Source organism: Hesperophylax consimilis, chromosome 20 (assembly GCF_061612785.1).
Source record: "Hesperophylax consimilis isolate HC1 chromosome 20, BYU_Hcon_1.0, whole genome shotgun sequence".
NCBI classification, from domain to species: domain Eukaryota; kingdom Metazoa; phylum Arthropoda; class Insecta; order Trichoptera; family Limnephilidae; genus Hesperophylax; species Hesperophylax consimilis.
In genome coordinates this window covers 7,965,882-7,986,607 of record NC_142855.1, presented here as the reverse complement: position 1 = coordinate 7,986,607, position 20,726 = coordinate 7,965,882, and the positions used below count along the sequence as shown (strand labels likewise).

General features: G+C 34.0%; 1 protein-coding gene across 1 annotated transcript; it reads right to left on the bottom strand.

Annotated features, from left to right (window-relative positions):
* Positions 1-10,600: 10,600 nt before the first annotated feature.
* Positions 10,601-20,435, bottom strand: LOC149414006 (uncharacterized). The gene is made up of 4 exons (XM_089643866.1): positions 20,380-20,435; positions 19,166-19,374; positions 18,333-18,485; positions 10,601-10,695 (listed from the first exon to the last, which is right to left on the bottom strand). The coding sequence occupies exons 2-4, from the start codon at positions 19,317-19,319 to the stop codon at positions 10,601-10,603; spliced, it is 402 nt and encodes a 133-aa protein (XP_089499992.1). The 5' UTR covers positions 19,320-19,374; positions 20,380-20,435.
* Positions 20,436-20,726: the final 291 nt, after the last annotated feature.

The following is a 20,726-nucleotide window of genomic DNA, read 5'->3' as shown; positions in this document are numbered from 1 at the left end:
CCGACTCCAGATATTTTCATATCAGAGGGTTCGGCTCGGTAGAACTTCTAACAGGGCCTATAAATCCTACTGATCCCTCAACATAAATATTTACAAAATATTGTCAAATAAACGTTATTATTATTATTACGTAAGGTCGTGTGCAACCTCTGAGTAAATGTAACCTCTGAGTGTCTGAGTAACAAAGTGCCAAAATACCTTCGTGCGTAATGAGAAAATGTTTGTATTACCCGACAAACACTATAAAAAGCCTTCGTGCGTGATGAAAATGTGTTTTTACTACCCGACAAGCACTATAAAAAGCCAAAATATAAAATTTCATTCGTAAAACACTAAAATTATTTGATTATTTTGAAAAATTATATGTAACGATGATTTTAAGATGTAAACATTCTCTGAGATAGTGAAAGTAGCAACACATAATTGTATTAATCTACCGACATAAAAAATCTACCGACCTCCGTGCGTGTCACACGTGATATCAATACTACATATTAATTAATGTACTATCAATCGGGTTCTTATTATACAAGTTCAATTTTAATCTAGTATGTAGTACAGCAATTGTGCGTGGTCTCAGAACAATAACACATGAAATAATAATATCAGTGCTAATATTTTAATAATACACCGAAGTGACCGTGTTTTTTATCTACCCACTAACAACATGTCAATCGAGCAGCTGAACGATAAATTTACTATTACAATGAGCGACTTCGAAAAGAGACTGAACACGGCATTAAATAAACCCGGCAACTCGCAAACTGACTTTAAAAAGATCCATGATGATTTTGCGGCCTTCAAGGTTAAGATTACTGCTGATTTGTGCGCCCTTCAGGAGGATGTGACCAGACTGGAGCTTCGTGTGGATGCAATTGACGCAGCTTCCAGGAACCATGTTCTTCTCCTGCACGGTGTTAAAGAATCACCATCTGAAGACACCCGCTCCCTGATGAGCAATGTTTTGACCGGTCTAGGATGCCCCGACGACGCCATCAAGGGCATCGAGTGCGCCAAGAGACTGGGTCGTGCCTTGCCCAATAAGAGCAGGCCCATCCTGCTTCAGTTCCTGCGCCAGTCCGATCGTCGATCCGTGTGGGAAAGAAAAAAGGGTCTGAAAAACTCTGCTCTCCTCTTAACAGAGTCGCTCACTCCCATACGGCAGAAGTTATTCTCCAAGGTCCGTTCGGTCTTTACACCATTCAAATGCTGGACCAGTGATGGAACCATCGTCGTTCTCCTTCCGGATGGCAGCAAGCGCGCCATCAACTCCCAAAAGCAGCTGGATATCGTGACCGCCCTCTTGACGAGGGCCAAGGCTCTTAACCCAGCAGCTCCTCCAGTTAACAAGTCCACCGGCGCCGTGCCCGATTCCGATTCCATTGCTGGTTCTGTTAATGATGACTCCAGACCGATCGGTCTGCGTTCCAGAACCAATAAACATAAATAATAATCTCTTCAAACTTAGCATAAATACCTTGTGGCATCATTATCGGTATTTTTAAAAGTAGGTTACTAAAAATAATAATAAAAAGTGATTTGTTTTTGATAATATAAATAATAATCTCTAAAACTACGTTATTAAAAACATATTTTGCTCGAATGGTGAATAGTTTGAATTATCAACAAGTACGTAGGTACATATATAATATACTTAACTTACATTATCGCATTATAACTTATCCTACATATTATAACTTTATTATTAATCTGCCCACAAACCATAATAACAAACATCTTATGAATACCTATGTAGTACCCGCTCGCCATACAATTAAGTAATTATTATTATTCAATTCAGCCTGCTAAAATATTATACACATTTAGAAACGCCCGTATTATAATACTCGTGCAGGCAAATTATCGCAATACCGCGCATCTTACAGTTGTCGATACCTACTTACAATTAGGCTACTGGCAGCGTGTGTACTTCACGACATTTATTTACAATTTCGACGATATTGTGTGCCTTTATCTCATTGTATACCTATATCTCATGTACCTATGCTCAAAATGCAGTGATACTATTATTACTGTTTATTATTCATGTTTATCTTATGTTTTCGATGTATATCATGTTATTAATACTATAACATTGTATATCTCTCATGTACATATCTATCTACAATGCTACTAAAAGATATTGTCTATATTTCAAGAATGCCTACTAACAATAATCCTGATACTATTGATACGGTCTCTACATTATTTTATTCGTATATTTACAAGCTATAATCAAGCTGTTCATATTATTTCCTGTATTTATAAACATATTTTAAGATCATTCACAGGATCTGCATTTTTCTTTTAATTTTAACTTACCGTTGTATATCATGTTAATAATACTATAACGTTGTATATCTTTCATGTACATATCTATCTATAATGCTACTAATAGACATTGTCTATATTTCAAGAATGCCTACTAACAATAATCCTGATACCGTCGATACGGTCTCTACTTTATTTTATTCGTATACTTACAAGCTATAAGCAAGCTGTTCATATTATTTCCTCTATTTATAACCATATTTTAAGATCATTCGCACGATCTGCATTTTTCTTTTAATTTTAACTTACCATTGAATAATGTTATTATTTTTATTTTTATTTTTATCTCTATTTTTATGTTTATTTTTATTTTTATTTTTATTTTTATTCTTATTCTTATTTTTATTTCCTATTTCGTTTATACCTAGTTATCTTATAAATTTTGCTAAAATAGTCTGTTCTGTTTTCAATATTAATTTTTGTATATTTACAATAAGGAATGTATATACTACCCAATATAGAAGATACACTCCTACACTCTCCTTACCCATCTTTATCTCGCTATCCCCCCTCCTCCTGTACTTGATGCTCACTTTTGTACATTATTCTATCAATTTAATATCGTTCATGTCATTCATAATACACTACTCTTCAGTTATACTCATATATTATAACCAAATTATACCCAACTATTACTCAACTAAATTAAAATGTTAAATATTATATACCAGAACTGTAGAGGACTACGTACTAAAACTGAGATTTTTCACAGTAATATTCTTTTGAATGACGATTGCTTCATTTTCGGTATATCTGAGTCTTGGCTTATTGATTCTATTTTAGATCCGGAACTGGCACCAACTGAATTTTACAGTATTTTTAGACGGGATAGGACAAATAACATTACAATTAATAGCATTAATACCCAATCAGATTCTCGTCGAGGCGGTGGAGTCATGATCATAACTCATAACAATCTTAACGCATACCCTCGCGAAGACTTGGTCTGTAATGCTGAATGCATTTGGGTAACTATTCCCCCGTCTAACTATACTTCAAAACGTACCATTCATGTTTCTTGTCTATACTTACCACAGGGACATGGATATGAAAATGCTCTCAGTTCATTCCTTTGTTTGCTTGCTAACGTCAAAGATCAAAACCCAGATGATATTATTTTCGTAATTGGAGACTTTAATATGCCCACCATAACATGGAAACCACAAGATAAAAATTCACACTTAACACCTGAAAATTTAAATTCAATTACTTCCTTACTTACTGACACAATCCATTACTCTGAACTGAACCAATACAATTCCATCAAAAATGCCAATAAACGTATACTAGATTTAGTTATCTGTAATGAGGAATGCCTTGTATCTCAAGCATACAACCCTCTTGTCAAAGAGGATTTACACCATCCATCGCTCAAAATCATACTACAATTAGACACACTTCCAACTATCAATGCTCCACCAAAAGAAATTTGTCGGTATGATAAAGCTGATTATGATTTAATAAACCAACACCTGTCTAAAACAGACTGGTCTTTTACTCACGATAATGCTGACGTTGACGAAGCAATTTATACTTTTGATGACATTTTAAATAACACCATTAACCAGTTTGTCCCCAAACGTTTCATCAAAAAGAAAAAATTTCCCAACTGGTACTCACCTCTCCTAATCAAAATCATAAATGAGAAACAAAGACTACACAAAAAATGGAAATCAAATAATAATCCAGTTGATTACATAGAGTTCTCTATCAAACGAATACAACAAAAACACTTACAGAAACATTGTTACACCCAATATATAAATTCAGTTGAGTCTAGTATTCCAACTAACAATAAAAGTCTCTGGAATTACGCTAAGAACAAAAATAGGACAAATGGCATACCACAAATCATGAACCTAAAAGACGAGTCAGGCACCGGTGCTCATCAAGTGTGCCAACTGTTCTGTAAACACTTCCAATCTACTTACGTAAGCGATGAGGGCACGGATGATCCCAGTAATATAGATAATTCTACCTGCGTTAATAATGATAACCCGATCGGGGACGTACAAATAAGCAACTCATTGGTCAATAAATACTTGAATGAATTGGATGTTACAAAGGGTGCGGGTAGTGATGGTATCTCGCCATTTTTTATCTCAAAATGTGCCAAAAATCTTGCATTTCCTTTAACTAACTTATTTAACATGTCTTTAAAAAAAGGAATATTTCCTACAAAATTCAAAGAAGCCATTATAATCCCCATCCATAAAACTGGTTCAAAAAGTAACATTGCAAACTATCGCCCAATCTCAATACTCACAGTATTTAGTAAACTCTTTGAGCGTATTGTGTACGATCAAATTTATATAACTATTGTCCGCAGCATACAAAATCAACAACATGGTTTTTTACAAAAAAGGTCAGTAATAACAAACTTAGTCAACTTTACTGAATACTTAACAAGCAATATGGATAATGGACACCAAGTAGATGTTATCTACACAGATTACTCGAAAGCTTTCGATAAAGTTAACCACTCTATCCTCATTAAAAAATTACACCAATTAGGAATCCATGGCGACTTACTTAGATGGCTAACTTCATATCTGCAGAAAAGACTACAGTGCGTATCAGTTGAGGGAACTAAGTCTAGTTTCTTAACTGTGCCCTCTGGCGTACCGCAGGGTTCCCATCTGGGACCATTACTGTTTAATGTATATATATTTGATATTTATAAATGTTTTTTACATGCTAACTACCTTGCATATGCAGATGACAAAAAAATATACTTAGTAATCAAATCTATCAATGACTGCATAAAACTTCAAGAAGACCTAAATCGTCTTTTTGCATACTGTAAATTAAACAAATTAATCATAAACATTTCTAAGTGCAACAAATTATCTTTTACGCGCAACAAAAATAAAATTTATTTTAATTATAACTTTCATGATACACATATCAATGAAATAGAATCAATCCGTGACCTTGGGGTAGTACTGGATGTAAAACTAAATTTTATCAAACACATTAACGAAGTAATCAACAAAGCCAATAAAATGTTGGGATTTATAATTCGTATATCTAAACCTTTTCGCAATATTAAAACCATGTATTCCCTTTACACCACGTATATCCGCCCCCACTTAGAATACTGCACACTAATTTGGGCACCGTTCTACCAATGCCATATTGACAGAATCGAAAGTGTGCAAAACAAATTTTTTAAACACATAAATTATAAATTTAAATTACTCTTTGCAAATAACACCGAATCCTTAAAATTTCACAACTTTACTCCACTTCAAACACGTAGATTAATATCTGATCAAATATTTTTATACAAAATTCTGAATAACGGCCTGGACTCTCCTGAACTCGTAAATTATTTAAGAATTCACATACCTACAAGGCCAACCAGACAAAACCATTTTTTTCATTTGCCCGCGTGCAGAACCAACCTTAGAAAAAATTCTCCAATCCCCCGTATATGCGCGCAATATAACACGCAATTTAATAATATCGATATTCTTAATAATACTCTTGTGAAATACCGAAACGAAGTCAAGCGCACGACCACAAATATTAATTAAATTAATGCACAGTTATAGAAAAGGTACAACATGAGCGTCTCCTGTCCCCATCCCATCTTCCTCTGCCTCTTGCCCTTTCCTATTCCTTCTTCCTTCTAATATATTTAAATGATTTTTATTTTTTTTGTTAATTTCATTTTCATTTTCAGTTAATGGTTATAACCAATTAAAATCTTGTATTATATCACATTAACCAACATTAGCATAAGAAACTATTTTGGCTTACCTCATATGTAACCTCTTGTATAACTAATCCTGTAAAAAAATGCTGTTTGTTTCTTACAATAAATAAATAAATAAATAAATAAATAAATTAAGGACAGCCTTATAACAGTAGATCTCATACAGTATTCCGTGTTCATCTTATAGCGTAAGCGAGTAAGCGTATATTAGACACGCCCGTGACGTAGAATGTAGTATCCGATGCAAAATCGATTTAATTAGTACATATTCTTTAAATGTCCATCTTAGCCCCACATGAACAGCATTGGAATTGAAAAATTTACTTAAGAAATAAGAGTGTTTTTACTTTCCACATTTTATCTTGAGTTTGTCAGACAATAAGTATTGATGTATTGTGACGTCGTTGGGTGGATTCAGAGTAAATATTTGGAAAAAGATTAAATAATTTTGATTGAATAGAACTTAAAGTAAAGAAAATTGATAACGGTTTGCAGAATCTAATGCTGTCATCCTCTGTATATCTATTTAAATTAGCCTGATCGCATATTCTATCTACTCTCCGACAAAATATCGGTAAACCCAGGTATAAGTAAGGTTAGGTCGCGGTAAACAGCGACACAGCGCAGTTATACATTTAACCATTCAAAATACTCGGGAGGGAAATATCGGCATTAGAACTTACCAATAACTTATTATAATGAAGTTACATCACAATCTGAACGATCTTGCAAATTACAGTGACAGAGGCGGTCATGATAGTGATCTATGGTTTTGTTCAAGGTGTTGCCATTTTTTACGATTTAGTACCGTCCCAAAATATTATTACAATTATAATGAAAACTCTGTGAATGAAATCGTTAAGGCGATCCAATACCAAGTAATGCTAAATCAGGTGTTATTGGTTTGAACATTTGATTGCTTAGAAATACTACAGATGCTTTAATTAAATACTGCAAGTAGAACACATCTTGGCCTTGTCAGCAGACGATCATTTTTTTGAAGATTTTTATAAGCCTAGAAAAAAATAATGTACCAGGCCTAAAAAAAACCGTCTAGTGCAAAGTATCCTATGTACAAACCCATTGTCAGTCTATGTGTTTATTGCATAGTGTGGCAAATTCAATTTTTTATTCGATTATCGGAGAAAATTTTCATATATGTACCAGAACTTTATAAAATATGCATTTTCGCGTTTTTTACACGAATATTGATCGATTGTCGGGGAGGTGAACATTGAATTTGCAATTGTGAAATAACCCTTATGCCGTCTACGTAAGGGTTTTACGCATTGTATTCAGTTACCGCCCACTGCTGGCGGTATAAAGACGTTCTTTACCTTAGTGCCGATCTGTTCTGTGAAATTTTTTTCAACTAAAATCAGTTTACGTGTAATAGTTTTTTTTTTAATTCCTAGTCATATACAATGGGGAGGAAAGATAATAAAAAACTGGGTACGTTCAGTGGCCTAAAAAATAAAATACGCGCTGGAATGGTTGGGTAAGTTCAAATAATTATTTTAATAATAAATCACTGGAGCGACCACGCGAAATAAATAATTTTGCCTCGATTGCTCGAGATATAAAGACGATCATTTTTTTTTAATTTTTCGCCAACATTAAAAAAAACATAAATAAGAATTTTTACATGGAGTCATACAAACTCGTTATGGTGCTATATAGCCAATGAGATAACCTTTATTTTACCGTTTGTTTCATTTTTTAGGATTTATAGAAAAAATTGTAAAATTTATAATCGCGCGAATCCTGCGTGTTTGTTACTTTGAAACTGCCGTGACAGCTACTTTTTTGAGTCAACATTGAATATTTTATATTTCTGTATGTTGTCGGTGGTTTACTTGATAATGAAAGATACATGTCTATGGAAATACCTTTAATGTTAAATTTATTTTTTTATACGTTTTAATGGTAGATTTTAGATTTTAAAGTTAAATACAGTAATATAAAGCCTTGGCATTTAGTATAAAGATGAAAGTGGTGTTTATCAAGCCAAACTAAATGATATGGTACTAAAAAGCATTATAAGCACAAAGCGTGAAGACGCACATAACCTCAATTAATTTGAACACAAAATATGGAAAACGATCGATGGCATAACTCTCATATTTTAAGTTAAGGGTACTCACAGGTAGCGTGTCAATAATCACGTGGAAATGCACATTTGATATTTACAACACATCAAGCTGTAAAGCGTCTTGTTCATTTGACAGATAGGCCATAGATATCATACTTTGACTATGTGCCCCCTCCCCCTCCAAAAACCTATAAAAATCTGCCTCTTTCCGCAGCTACTGCTCCCGCTGAACTCCGAGCTATTCAATCGATTTAGAACTTAATTCTTTTTATGTTTCGATCAAAATATTTAAATCGTGTAAATGTTTCGATCCCGCCCATAGCTACTGTAAATAATATGAAATTAATTAGGTTCGCAATAAAACAACGTGCTTGGCTAGGCTGACAAAAAATGGAAGAAGTTTATTACATACCATAGACTCTTTTCGCCTTGTCTTAGGACCCATGAAATCTTCCCCAATCAACGCAATGCAAGTAGAATGCTGCGAACCTCATTTACATGTAAGAAGTCAATAACATCCCATCCCTTGATTCATAAACTGCTTAAAGTAAGAGGTTAATTCAAATCCCTTCTGGAAAAATCATTCTCCTCCCCCTCTCTATGATTACTACAATTCTATCCTGGAGGGCGATTCTCGATCTACTTAACTACACTAAAATCGTCCTTTCCTTCAAATTAACAATTTTTTTCGGATTATTCGTATGAAGCGATTCCGGTTCTCTCGATGACAGATGGAATCCTTAAATTTTCGATAGCGCGCCAAAACTTCCGCGAAGGGTACCCCGTGAGCTGTTTTTCGCCGGCCGAATGTCAGCATTCGCGGAGAATTTGCTTTATTTAAGTGTGACGTTTTGACGATTAGCATTATTTGCGTAGTTTTAACAAGAGAAAACTTAATATTAACGTATGTATTGACTGTTAACATGATTAGTGACTTGTTTGTGGCTCAATAATGCTATTAAATGAAATGAATAACGAAATTGCGATGTTTGTTAAGTACGTAACATGTCGAAAGCCAGATAAAAATGATTTAATTCACAATAAACTACACATACCATTGAGGATTTCTACATAAATAATAATTATTTTCAGATAAAGTTGCTGCAGGATGGCTGGCGCTCGAAATTGTGGGTTTTGAAGTAAACCTCTAGAAAGTTATAATTCCTTTCCGTATCTTAAGAGACGCCCAAAATCCCATGGAAATGGGGCAAACGGAGTTCCTGAATTTATTCAGAATATCTAAGGAAATTGGCCACTTCCTAATGAACTCGTTATCCCCTATCTTACAACCGAGAAGAAAGCATGGACTTTCTGTCCAGTCACAGGTGAGAGGTACATTCAATTAACTATGTAATCCATGACAAAATAAGATACACTATTAATAGCTGAATTTTTCACAGGTACTTACTGCAGTAAGATTCTACGCCAAGGGCTCGTACCAGAAAGGTATAGTTCACGAGTGGGGCTTGGCTGTCGTCATTCATCGGTTAGCCGATGCATATTAAATGTTTCATCGGCTATCAACGACACACTACTCCAGACGTGGGTTAAATTTCCTTTGACTGCTGCAGATATGCAAAAGGCCAGACAAATATTTGAGCAGTCCGGTGATCCAGGGAGATAGGAGCAATTGACTTCACTCATATAGCTATCGTTGGTCCTGCAGTACAAAAATATATGTACTGTAATCATCACGGGAATCGCTCCTCAAACGTGCAAATGGTGAGCTCTTCATTTTGTGTAATTTAATATGCACAAGAAAGTCATATAATAATAAAAAATGAACATTTCAGATATGTGATCCGAACTTGGTTACCTTGGATGTAAATGCAAAGTGATGAAGCTGCGTTCCTTGTGTTATGGAATTCTGGCATGAAATAGGAAAACTCATAGCTCATAGGTATAAATAATTCATGACATGTAGTACATAATAAACGTTTTATTGACAACACATAATTATAAAAAAAATTTCAACAAAAACAAGTACACAACAAATAATATTGTATTCTCTCAACATAGAACGGGAAACATTATATTTAGTTCAAAGAAATTGTTATATTATATTCGATTTAAAAACAAAACGAATATGTATATGAATCTGCACGATCGACCCAAATTATAAATTCATACGTCGCGTAGCACAATCTACGCAGGATAAGCAGAACCGATGAACCAGTTTTCTTCACCAACACAGCGCCGTTCTGCTGATCTATCAGTTTCTCATCAGCTCTGCTCTCGTTTCAGTCTGAAAGATTTAATAACTCTATTAAATTGATATCTCTTAATTGATCTTACGAACATTATTAAATATAATTTAAATGCATGTAAATAAATAAAACTATTGTTTTATTTACTTGATGTATACGATCATGCTTGGTTTTCTTGCGAACTTAGATAAAATGGACGTGAAGCAACTTTATGTGAATAAAGAATTACCTGCTACGAATCGAGGTCTCCTACTTGGTCTCTGGGTTGGCTCGGGGAGGGGGAGGTCTGTCTACTGTGGGAGGAGTGGTTGGCGGTGTAGGGCTTGTCACGGGGTATTCAGTCACTGCACATGTCAAAAGGTCATTGATGTGCAACAAAAACAAAGTCGGAGACAGAACCGATCCCTTGTTTTGGTAATGGTTTCTGAAGGTTAGCTTCGACTCAAGTAAGATTCTCAGATCTCTAATGGAGTCTCCTCGTTTTAGGATTTCATCACAGATCGTGTAAGGGAAATCAATTTTACGTACATTTTTCGTGAACGAGATGATATTACATTTGCTATTATTTAATTCCATTGCGTTATCCATGCACCATTGAGACAATGTGAGGAGGTCTTTTTGCAAAGTTTCGCAGTCTTCGTGTGAATTCACGGGATGAACATTTTTTAAGTCATCCGCATATAATAAACATTTACAAAAAAAAAGTTTTGCCGTTAGATCATTTATGAAAACAATAAAGAGTAGTGGTCCTAAATGGGATCCTTGAGGGACACCAGATGTGACAAGTTTGGGAGAGGACTCATAACAATTAACTTGTATATATTGACTCCTGTGAGAGATATGAGATATAGTCCATCTCAGAGGGTTGCCGTGGAAACCTGTTATTTTAGTTTTTGGATCAGAAGAGGATGACTGACTTTATCGAATGCCTCCCGTAAATCAGTATAGACTTCACCTAATTGTGTTCTAATGTCAAAATTGGAACTTAAAAAATCTTCATATTCGATTAAATTTATGGTAGTGGATCTTTTGAATAAGAATCCATGCCGAAAAAAAATTTAAATATGTTTAAAATGTGTAAAAATGCTTTTATAGATTAAGAATTCGAAAATTTTCTCAAAACATGAGAGTATACTTTCTGGGCAATAGTTAGAGATGTTGCTTTTATTCCCAGATTTGAAGATAAGATTAATTCGTGCTATTTTCCAAAGATCAAGAAAAACACCTTTTGAGATTTACGAATTATAACAAGAAGAGAATAAACAAGAGATTTAGCACAGTTTGATATAAATAATGGTGGAATGGCATCTGTACCTGGACCTTTGTTTGAGTTTAGTTATTTCATTGCGTTGAATATTTCAGCCTTTGAAATTTCAACATGACTAAGCGAGTAGGTACTTTCTTGAGAAACACTATTCAAATGTTGATTTGACATATCATTTGTATTAAAAACAGAGCAGAAGTAAATTGAGAAAAGTTCACTAATTTCATGACCACTGTTTGCTAAAGTTTCATTTAAGTGCATTATTTTAGGAATTGAGTGAGTCATACCTTTTGATTTTGCATAAGTCCATAGTGGTTTTGTACTATGATGTAAAGAGTCTACGATACAATAAATATAAGATTGGAAGCATTCGTGTATTCCAGTTTTGACCCTTGATCGTAGGATTGTGAAACTATCACAGTCTCTTGGATTCCCAATTTTTTTTAATTAAGTTAATCCTTTTATTTGATTTGATGGATAACAACACTGGAATACCAGATATGAATCTGTTTTTATTAACTTTTGTTGGTGTGTGTTTCTCTATAATTGGCCAGATGATATTATAAAAGAATTGAAGAGACTCATTGCAATTTAGTGTTACTGTTATAAATTGTAGGGTTCTTTTAAATTAAACTCCGTTATTTTTGAGAGCATACTGAATTACTATATAACACTTTCACATGACATGACTAGACACTTTTAACAGCAAAAAATACACTAGATAGAGGCCAGTTTCTGTGATTTTTCAGGAAAGGTGAAACCTTTTGTTGTTTTTGAGCAAGAGAGCGTTTTTAAGGAATCCTTACCTTTTATATGAAAAAACTCTTGACAAAATACATTGAAACAAATTCAACGGGCAAAAATCAGGAATTGTTCTTGCCGACGCGACTTTACAAAAAATAAATAGCAGAGGCGAGCACCCAGGTGGCACTAGCGGTATATAATTAAACCAATGAACTGTGATCAAAATAATACAGTTACCGTTGGGTCCAGTCGGTAAGGGATAATAATTTGGTACAATTAATATAAGGGCGGTTGGTTTTATGTGTATAAATCATTTGTTTTATTAATAAATAGTAAATATTTTCTACTAAACACAAAAAAGTACACCGGATCAGTAACATTTCATTATTGTTTACAATTGACACTCATATTTAAAAGCATCTTTCAATAAAATTTAAAGAATGAAGCTGACAACGTTTAGCCACCTTATATATTTCACATCTGAAAATCATTTTCCGAAAAAGTGTTCAACTTGTTATTATTGTCATTTGATGTGTCCATACGTTTAGAATAAGTTAATAAAGAAAAGTTCATTAATTTTTAAATTCAGTGTAGCGACACAATTGTTATTCTGTTTTACAATGTTGTCTATTTTAAATTGTATTCTTCTGAAAAACTGAATTAATAAAAAAAAAATTTCAATGACAATCTTATAATATTTTATGATTCATCCAAGCAGAATAATAGAGGAGTATGTATGAGACGATGTATGAATGTGAATGAGGCGAGGAATGTGTGCCAAGACCGAGTTGTTTTGCGGTCCGTCCTCTCTGCCTACCCTTGCGGGGGAAAGGCGTGATGGTTAGTTAGGCAATTAATTAATGATAATTCATTCAAAATTAATGTACCAACTCTGGGAGCATTTCACACTTCCGAATTAAATGCAAACCGTCAAACTAGGTCTTATTTATTTTTATTTTATTTATTTTTCTTTAAGTACATAAAACAGGCATGGTGCCCAAAAATTTATATACATGGATGTTTAAATACATAATAATAACAAAATGATAATAACGAAAATAGTAACAAATGGAAAATGTAAGTAATATTAATATTAATCTATTATAATAATATGTTAGCTAAATATGCAAGTAAATAACAAATAAGAATGGGTAAAAGGTAAATACAAATATGTTCATAAACGATTTGTTATTGTCACACCTGTACTGGTGAGACACTGATTAGGTAGGTACAATGTTGCTTCTCTTTAAATAAAGGGCTTCATCACAATATCAGCTTAAACGGGCATAGCATAAAGCATGGCTTAATAGCATAAACAAGAAGAATTCGCTTGAAGAGTCAATTCAAAAGGCAAACGATATGATAAAATAATTTAATCAAAATGTATAAAGTTTGTGAAAGAACTATGACTAAAGAACTTTTAAAATACCAAATTCCACCATCAAACCAGTTTGCGCGACATGCACCAGATTTGGTAAGCCTGCTGATCACTCAACTGGAGATAGGGACAACTGCCCGGCCTACATCGCTGCACTCAAGAACGACCTTGCAACTATAGATTATGGAGTGTAACATACATGAGCATAAGTGCCTCACCATCGAGAATTATAATCCCGTGACGAACTGTCTACGAATAATGTATATGAACGCGAGAAGCATCCGTAATAAGTTTGATGAGATCGAAGAAAAAGTAAAAAGTTCGCGGTACATTGTACACGTGCTCGTCATTACGGAAACGTGGCTTAAGATTGGAGAGGAAAAGTTTTACTCCCTGAATGGTTACAAAAGTGTTTTTGCTTCTCGCCCCAACGAAGGAGGAGGCGGCGTAGCAATATATGTGATTGATACTATGAAGTGTGCAATTATTGAAAATTTCTCAAATGAAAATTCCTTTTTTAGGTATAACGCTTAGTAGCAGTGATAGGAAACCAGTTAACATCTATGCTATCTATCGAAAACCCAACACAAATATGCAGGATTTTCTAATACATCTAGAAAAAATACTGAACGAAAGTAGACAAGATACATTAATATTCGGAGACTTTAACATTGACATATCCATATCCACACACTCTTCATTAAATTTTTGCAACATCTTACAATCTTACAATTTTTCAATACATAACAAAACATTTCCCACGAGAGTCACTGATACAAGCAGCACCTTAATAGATCACATCTTATCAAATAGGCAAAACATTCAGACTACTATATCGAATATTGATGATCCACTCAGTGACCATAATATACTTATTGTTGATTATAAGAACAACTTAAAAAAATGTTTTAATAATAGAACCAAATCCCAGATTACGAGACCTATCATCAACAGTATGTCAGTAAAATCCTATCTTCTTGATAACAATTTCACGATCAACTTAAGCAACTCAGAAGACCCTTTTAAAAGTTTCAATTATCACATTAAAAAGGCAATAGAATCAGGTACAACTACACCAAAAACAGGATTAAGAAGTCGGGTACAACTGAATACTCCGTGGTTTGATTCCAAATTAAATACATTAATCAAAGAACGAAACCAGATTCACAAGCAGTGGAAACAAGACCCTGGTAATCTTACTCTTGTAACACTTAAAAAGAGATTGAGAAATACCATTACTAATTATAGGCGAAATCTAAAACACAAATATTATTCGAACAGCTTTCAACAAAACCAAAATAACCCCACTAAAACCTGGAAAATCATAAACTCTATTCTATCAAACCGAACACATAAACCAACTAACGAAATAGAATCCCTCGTGGTAAATGACTGCGTAATTAAGGATCCGAGACAAATAGCATCCGCATTTAATGAGTTTTTTCTCTCAATAGGAAAAAAGCTAGCAGCTACCATTCCGTCATTCCCGGATGACTGTAATACCGTATTTGTGGAACCGAAGGCTTGCCAATCCTTGTACATGGCTAGGACAAACAAAGATGAGGTACTGAGGATCATCTCTAAAATTAAGCTGAAAGCAGCACCGGGACTCGATGGAGTAACACCATCAGTTCTTAAGACTTGTAAAGAAGAATTAGCGGGTCACCTTACAGAACTTTTTAATTGGTCACTGTCCTCGGGTAAGTTTCCAAATGAATTAAAGTTAGCGAAGATAATACCTATACACAAAGGAGACTGTAAAACATGTATCTCTAACTACCGTCCTATATCACTTCTATCGGTTTTTTCAAAAGTATTTGAGACCATAATCAAAGATAGACTCCTAAAATACATATCTGCGAATAATATCCTTACACCACAACAATATGGCTTTCGGAAAAATTCTAGTACTCAATGTGCCGCCTTTGATTTTATCTCTAACCTTCAACAGTATATAGACCAGGGTGAATACGTGGCAGCCATATTTATAGATCTCAAAAAAGCCTTTGATACGGTCGATCATGAAATACTCTTAAAGAAATTGGAATATTTGGGAATTGTTGGGAAGCCCCTAAATCTCCTCCGAAGCTACTTAGATGATAGATTTTGTCTTGTTGAAGTCAAAGGTGTCTCGAGTGGCTTAGGTAAAATCACATGTGGAGTGCCACAGGGATCAATTCTTGGGCCTCTGCTTTTCTTGCTATATGTCAATGACATAACTAAATGTGGTATCTCTGGAAACCTCCAACTTTATGCGGATGACACTGTAATCTATTATCACAGTACAAGCCTGAGTGACCTGGAGTCTCAAATGAATGTAGATGTCTCAATTCTAGCTAATTGGCTGCGTATTAATAAATTGAGCCTCAATATAAAAAAAACGCACTACTTAACTTTCGGTAATAAGGATTATGTGCCCATGAATATCACACTTGGAACTGAGAAGCTCCAAAATATAGAAGTCACGAAATATTTAGGGCTATTAATAGACTCTAAACTTTCGTGGAATTCCCATGTTGAGCATGTGAAATCTAAAATATCCCCAATAACCGGCGTGCTGTACCGACTCCAAGGTCTTCTCTCTACATCTCTACTACGGGCCACATACTATGCGATGATTCACTCCCATCTGAGTTATTTAGTTAGTATCTGGGGCACTATTACTAAAAAACAAATATCAGAAATACAAGTGATTCAAAATCGAGCAATAAGGAATATCTACCGTCTACCGTGGGATACACATATCAAAGATATATATTTAAAGACAAACATACTTCCTTTTACGGTTCTACCTAAATACAATATCACTTGTACAATATTACAAATCATACATAGATCCTCACACACTAACATCAAACCAGCATTTAATTCAGACATACACCAGCACAAAACACGGTCCCAAAATCTAATACACCTAGCATCGTCTACCCACACAACAAAATTTGGTATTAACTCATTACAATATATTGCATATAGACAATACAATGCATTACCTAATGAAATAAAGCAATCAGTAACTAACAAAAAAATATTAGTTAAAACGCTTAAAGATTATTTCCTGAAAATGTTTTTAAACCAGTGAATTTTCGCTCGCTTTCATATGTTGTTTTCATATGTTGATTTACTATGTTTCTAGATGTCTCTCAGTATTTCTAAAATCTCTATTCTTAACAATGTATTTTTCCTTTTTTTTATTTATTTTTCTTTTCCTTTTCAATATGTTGTATTTTTTTTAAAAGTGTAATATCCTTGTAAAATGTATTTTATGTGTCTGTACTTCCCGTAATGAGTTTTATCTCAACTCATTGGGAATAATGTGTTACTTACCATGTTTTTTGTAATACATTATAAATAAATAAAAAAATAAAAAAAAATAATCGTTTATTTAGTTTTAAAAAGAAAAAAATCAAGTATTTTACAATGCGATAACAAATACATATTTCTGGGGAACACTGTCTACTTTAAGTTCTTATGAAAGATATTAATTATGAATACTGGAGACTCGTTTGTGGGACGCCAGATTACAGATTAACTTTTGTTTCGAGCAAGCCTATTATTCTGTATTAAGTCCGTGTGTATCATATAAAGATAGAGTTCTGATATATATTCTTATATATATAATTCTTATATCCACTGCAGAATAGCTTCGATTGGATCATGACGAGGGTTTTTTTCTACTGTGAGTCAGTATGGGTTTCGTCGAATCTTCCTTACGAGAATATAAAATTATAAAAAAAGGTCATTCTGCACTTTGAGTCAACATGTGTCTCGTAAAATATCCCTTTTGCGAAAAAGAATAGTTGCAGTAGAAACGAGAAAACGGTTTTCTCAACTGTGAGTAAGCATGTGTCTCGTCAAAACTCCCTTTTGCTTACATGAATAAGTGCAAACAGAACATGAAAAAGGTCTCTCTCCACTGTGAGTCAGTATGTGTCTCGTCACATCTCCTTTTCGTGAACTTGAATAAGCACAAACGGTACATGAAAAAGGTTTTTCTCCATTGTGAGTCAGCATGTGTATGTTCAAAATATCCTTTCGAGAACATAAATATTTGCAGTCGGAACAAGAAAAAGGTTTTTCTCCACTGTGAGTCAGCATGTGAGTCGTCAAATGTCCCTTTTGAGAACAAGAATAGTTGCAGTTGTGACAAGAAAAAGGTTTTTCTCCACTGTGAGTCAGCATGTGTCTATTCAAAGATCCCTTTTGAGAAAATGAATAAGTGCAAACGTGACATGAAAAAGGTTTTTCTCCACTGTGAGTCAGCATGTGACTCGTCAAATATTTCTTCAGAGAACATGAATAACTGCAAGCGGAACATGAAAAAGGTTTTTCTTCACTTTTCGTCAAAATTCCATTCCGAAGATTTAAATTTATGCAGTCGGAACATGAACAACGTTTTTTTCCATTGTGAGTCCGCAAGTGAAGTACTAACTTTGACTTTGACTTGCAGGAGTACTTACAATGGGAACAAGATAATGGTTTTTCCACAGGAAGTTTCTTTTGATCAGTCAATGAGTCTGAAAAATATTACGAATAAGCCGTAAGTTAGAGTAAAGAAGTTGTAAAAATAAAATAAAACACGAATCATTATTTACCAGTTGTCTGTTTATTTCTTTGAAAGCGTTTTAGGCATTCCTTTTTAACATCAGGCAGGTCTATGTCGATTTCCATAAAAGGAATATCCCCTCCATCTTCTTCTCGGGGTGCTGGGTCTACCTTGAAGCTAACAGTCTCCACTTTAGAGCTACCTAAAACACCAAACAAAAATACTTTATTGATAAGTCCAGACGAAGAGCATTATTAAAATCGTACAGTTAAAGTCGTCTATCTCCGAGAGAGTACTACAACATAACTTATTTTTACCACTAAAAACTTTTATTTTAAAAATGTACGATTAATGATACCATTTGATTGTTCGCATAACAACAATAATATGGATAAACAACAATATGGATAACAGGCTTTTAAGGTTAATTTAGGAAATAAGAAGGACCGCAGTTGTCCGCTTCAAGAAGAAAATACTAATTATTCTTGCGCACATTCTATGCAGAGTTTTTTATTGTTGGAGAAAAAATGTTTGAATAAAAATTACGTGTTAACTATGTGCACCCTAATGTAACTTATACAACATCCCAAATAAGGTACGTGAGAAGTTTTCTGTAGTTTGCCAGTTTTCTGTAAATATATTATCTAATGTAAATACCAAAGTACGGCAAAATAGGATTTTCTTAACAATAATTATGGCCTGCCTGGGCAACTCAAAACTGATACTAGTATCAAATTTTACACAAAACATTATGACATTTGCATTGCAACTTTTTTTCTAAACAAAATGATTGCCTGCCTGAGCATCATTTCAAAACTGACATGGATTACTAGCATCGAAATTTAACATTATACATTTTTTCACATTAGCAAAGCAACTTACAGGTTTTCCGAGTACTCTCCGCATGCTGTAAGCATTCCTTCTTTACATCTGAAAAGTCAAAATCCATATCCCCATACGGCATTTCACAACCGCCTTCTTCCTGTGGCCTTGGTTCCTTCTTGATGGAAACACTCTCTGGAGTCAGTAGATCCATGGTAAGACTGTGGTAGGATTATGCATTTGATTCAAGCGCAAAAATATAACTGAAACTGCCAGAAACAGAACGTTATATTAAGATCGAAAATCTTAAATGGAAGAGATTAGAATAATTTATTTCGGTTGGAATATTCTGTAAGAACAATGAGATGTATACAAACATATAGACGCGCTGTAGAAATCTCAAAGTGACAAGATAAATACGAAACTGTAGTGCTTTCAATTTTGTAGTTAAAGTACTAAACTGCTACGCGTCACGTCACGTAAGGTCGTGGGGAACCTCTAAGTAAATTGAGTAACAAAGTGCCTTAATGCCTTAGTTCGAGATAAGTAAACGTTTTACTACCCAACAACCACTATAAAAGCCCTCGTGCATGATGAGAAAATGTTTTATTACCCGACAAACACTAAAAAAAGCCAACATATAAAATTTCATTCGTCAAACACTAAAATTATTTTATTATTATGAAAAAATATATATATCTGTATTTTTTTCAGATACGAGCATTTTCAGGGCCATAAGAAAAATTGAGATAGTTAAAGTAGCAACATAATAAGGACAACCTAATAGCTGTAGATCTCATACAGTTTTCCGTGTTCATCTTATAGTGTAAGCGAGTAAGCGTACATTAGTCACGCCCGTGACGTAGAATGTAGTTTAGGTTTAATTCGTACATATTCTTGAAATGTCCATCTTAGCCACACATGAACAGAATTGGAATTAAGAATTTACTTGACACATAAGAGTGTTTTAACATGTCACATTTTATCTTGAGTTTGTCAGACAATAATGCAGGATAGATATTTGGAAAAAAATAATTTTTTTTGACTGAATAGAACTTAAAGTAAAGATAATTGATAACGGTTGGCAGAATCTGGTGCTGTCATCCTCAGTATCTCTATTTAAAGTCACATAATCCTGTATTCGATCCGCTCTTCCCTTTGACAAAATATCGGTATTCAGAGATAAAGTTAAGTTAGGTCGCATTAAACACGGGGCAGTTCTACATTTGACCATACAAAATATTCGGGAGGAATATATCGGCATTAGAACTTACCGATAACTTATGATAAAGACGTAACGTCTCAATCTGAACTATCTGTCAAATTAGAGTGACAGATGCTTCCAAGTTTGTGATCTATGGTTATGTTCAAGGTGTTGCCATTTTTGACGATTAAGTACCATCCCAAAATATTATTATTATTGTAATGGTAACTATCAGTGTAAAATCTTTAAATATAGTAATCTTTCCTAGTGGGGATGTGTTGTGATCACGTGGGTTTTTAGTGAATTTCTTTTGAAAATTTTGCAATAAATTCAGGTAATTTCCCGACTTGTTCCAATTTCTCCCGACTTTAATTTTTAAGGTTGGGAACCGAAAACCACCATAAATATAAACAATCA

Excerpts from the sequence above, each read along its gene's own strand:
- LOC149414006 (XM_089643866.1), bottom strand. The coding sequence starts at position 19,319 with ATGGATCTACTGACTCCAGAGAGTGTTTCCATCAAGAAGGAACCAAGG. Across the intron at positions 18,486-19,165 it reads GGAGAGTACTCGGAAAACCT|GTAGCTCTAAAGTGGAGACT; the intron begins GTAAGTTGCTTT and ends TTGGTGTTTTAG. Across the intron at positions 10,696-18,332 it reads AAGAAATAAACAGACAACTG|TGACTGAATACCCCGTGACA; the intron begins GTAAATAATGAT and ends TGACATGTGCAG.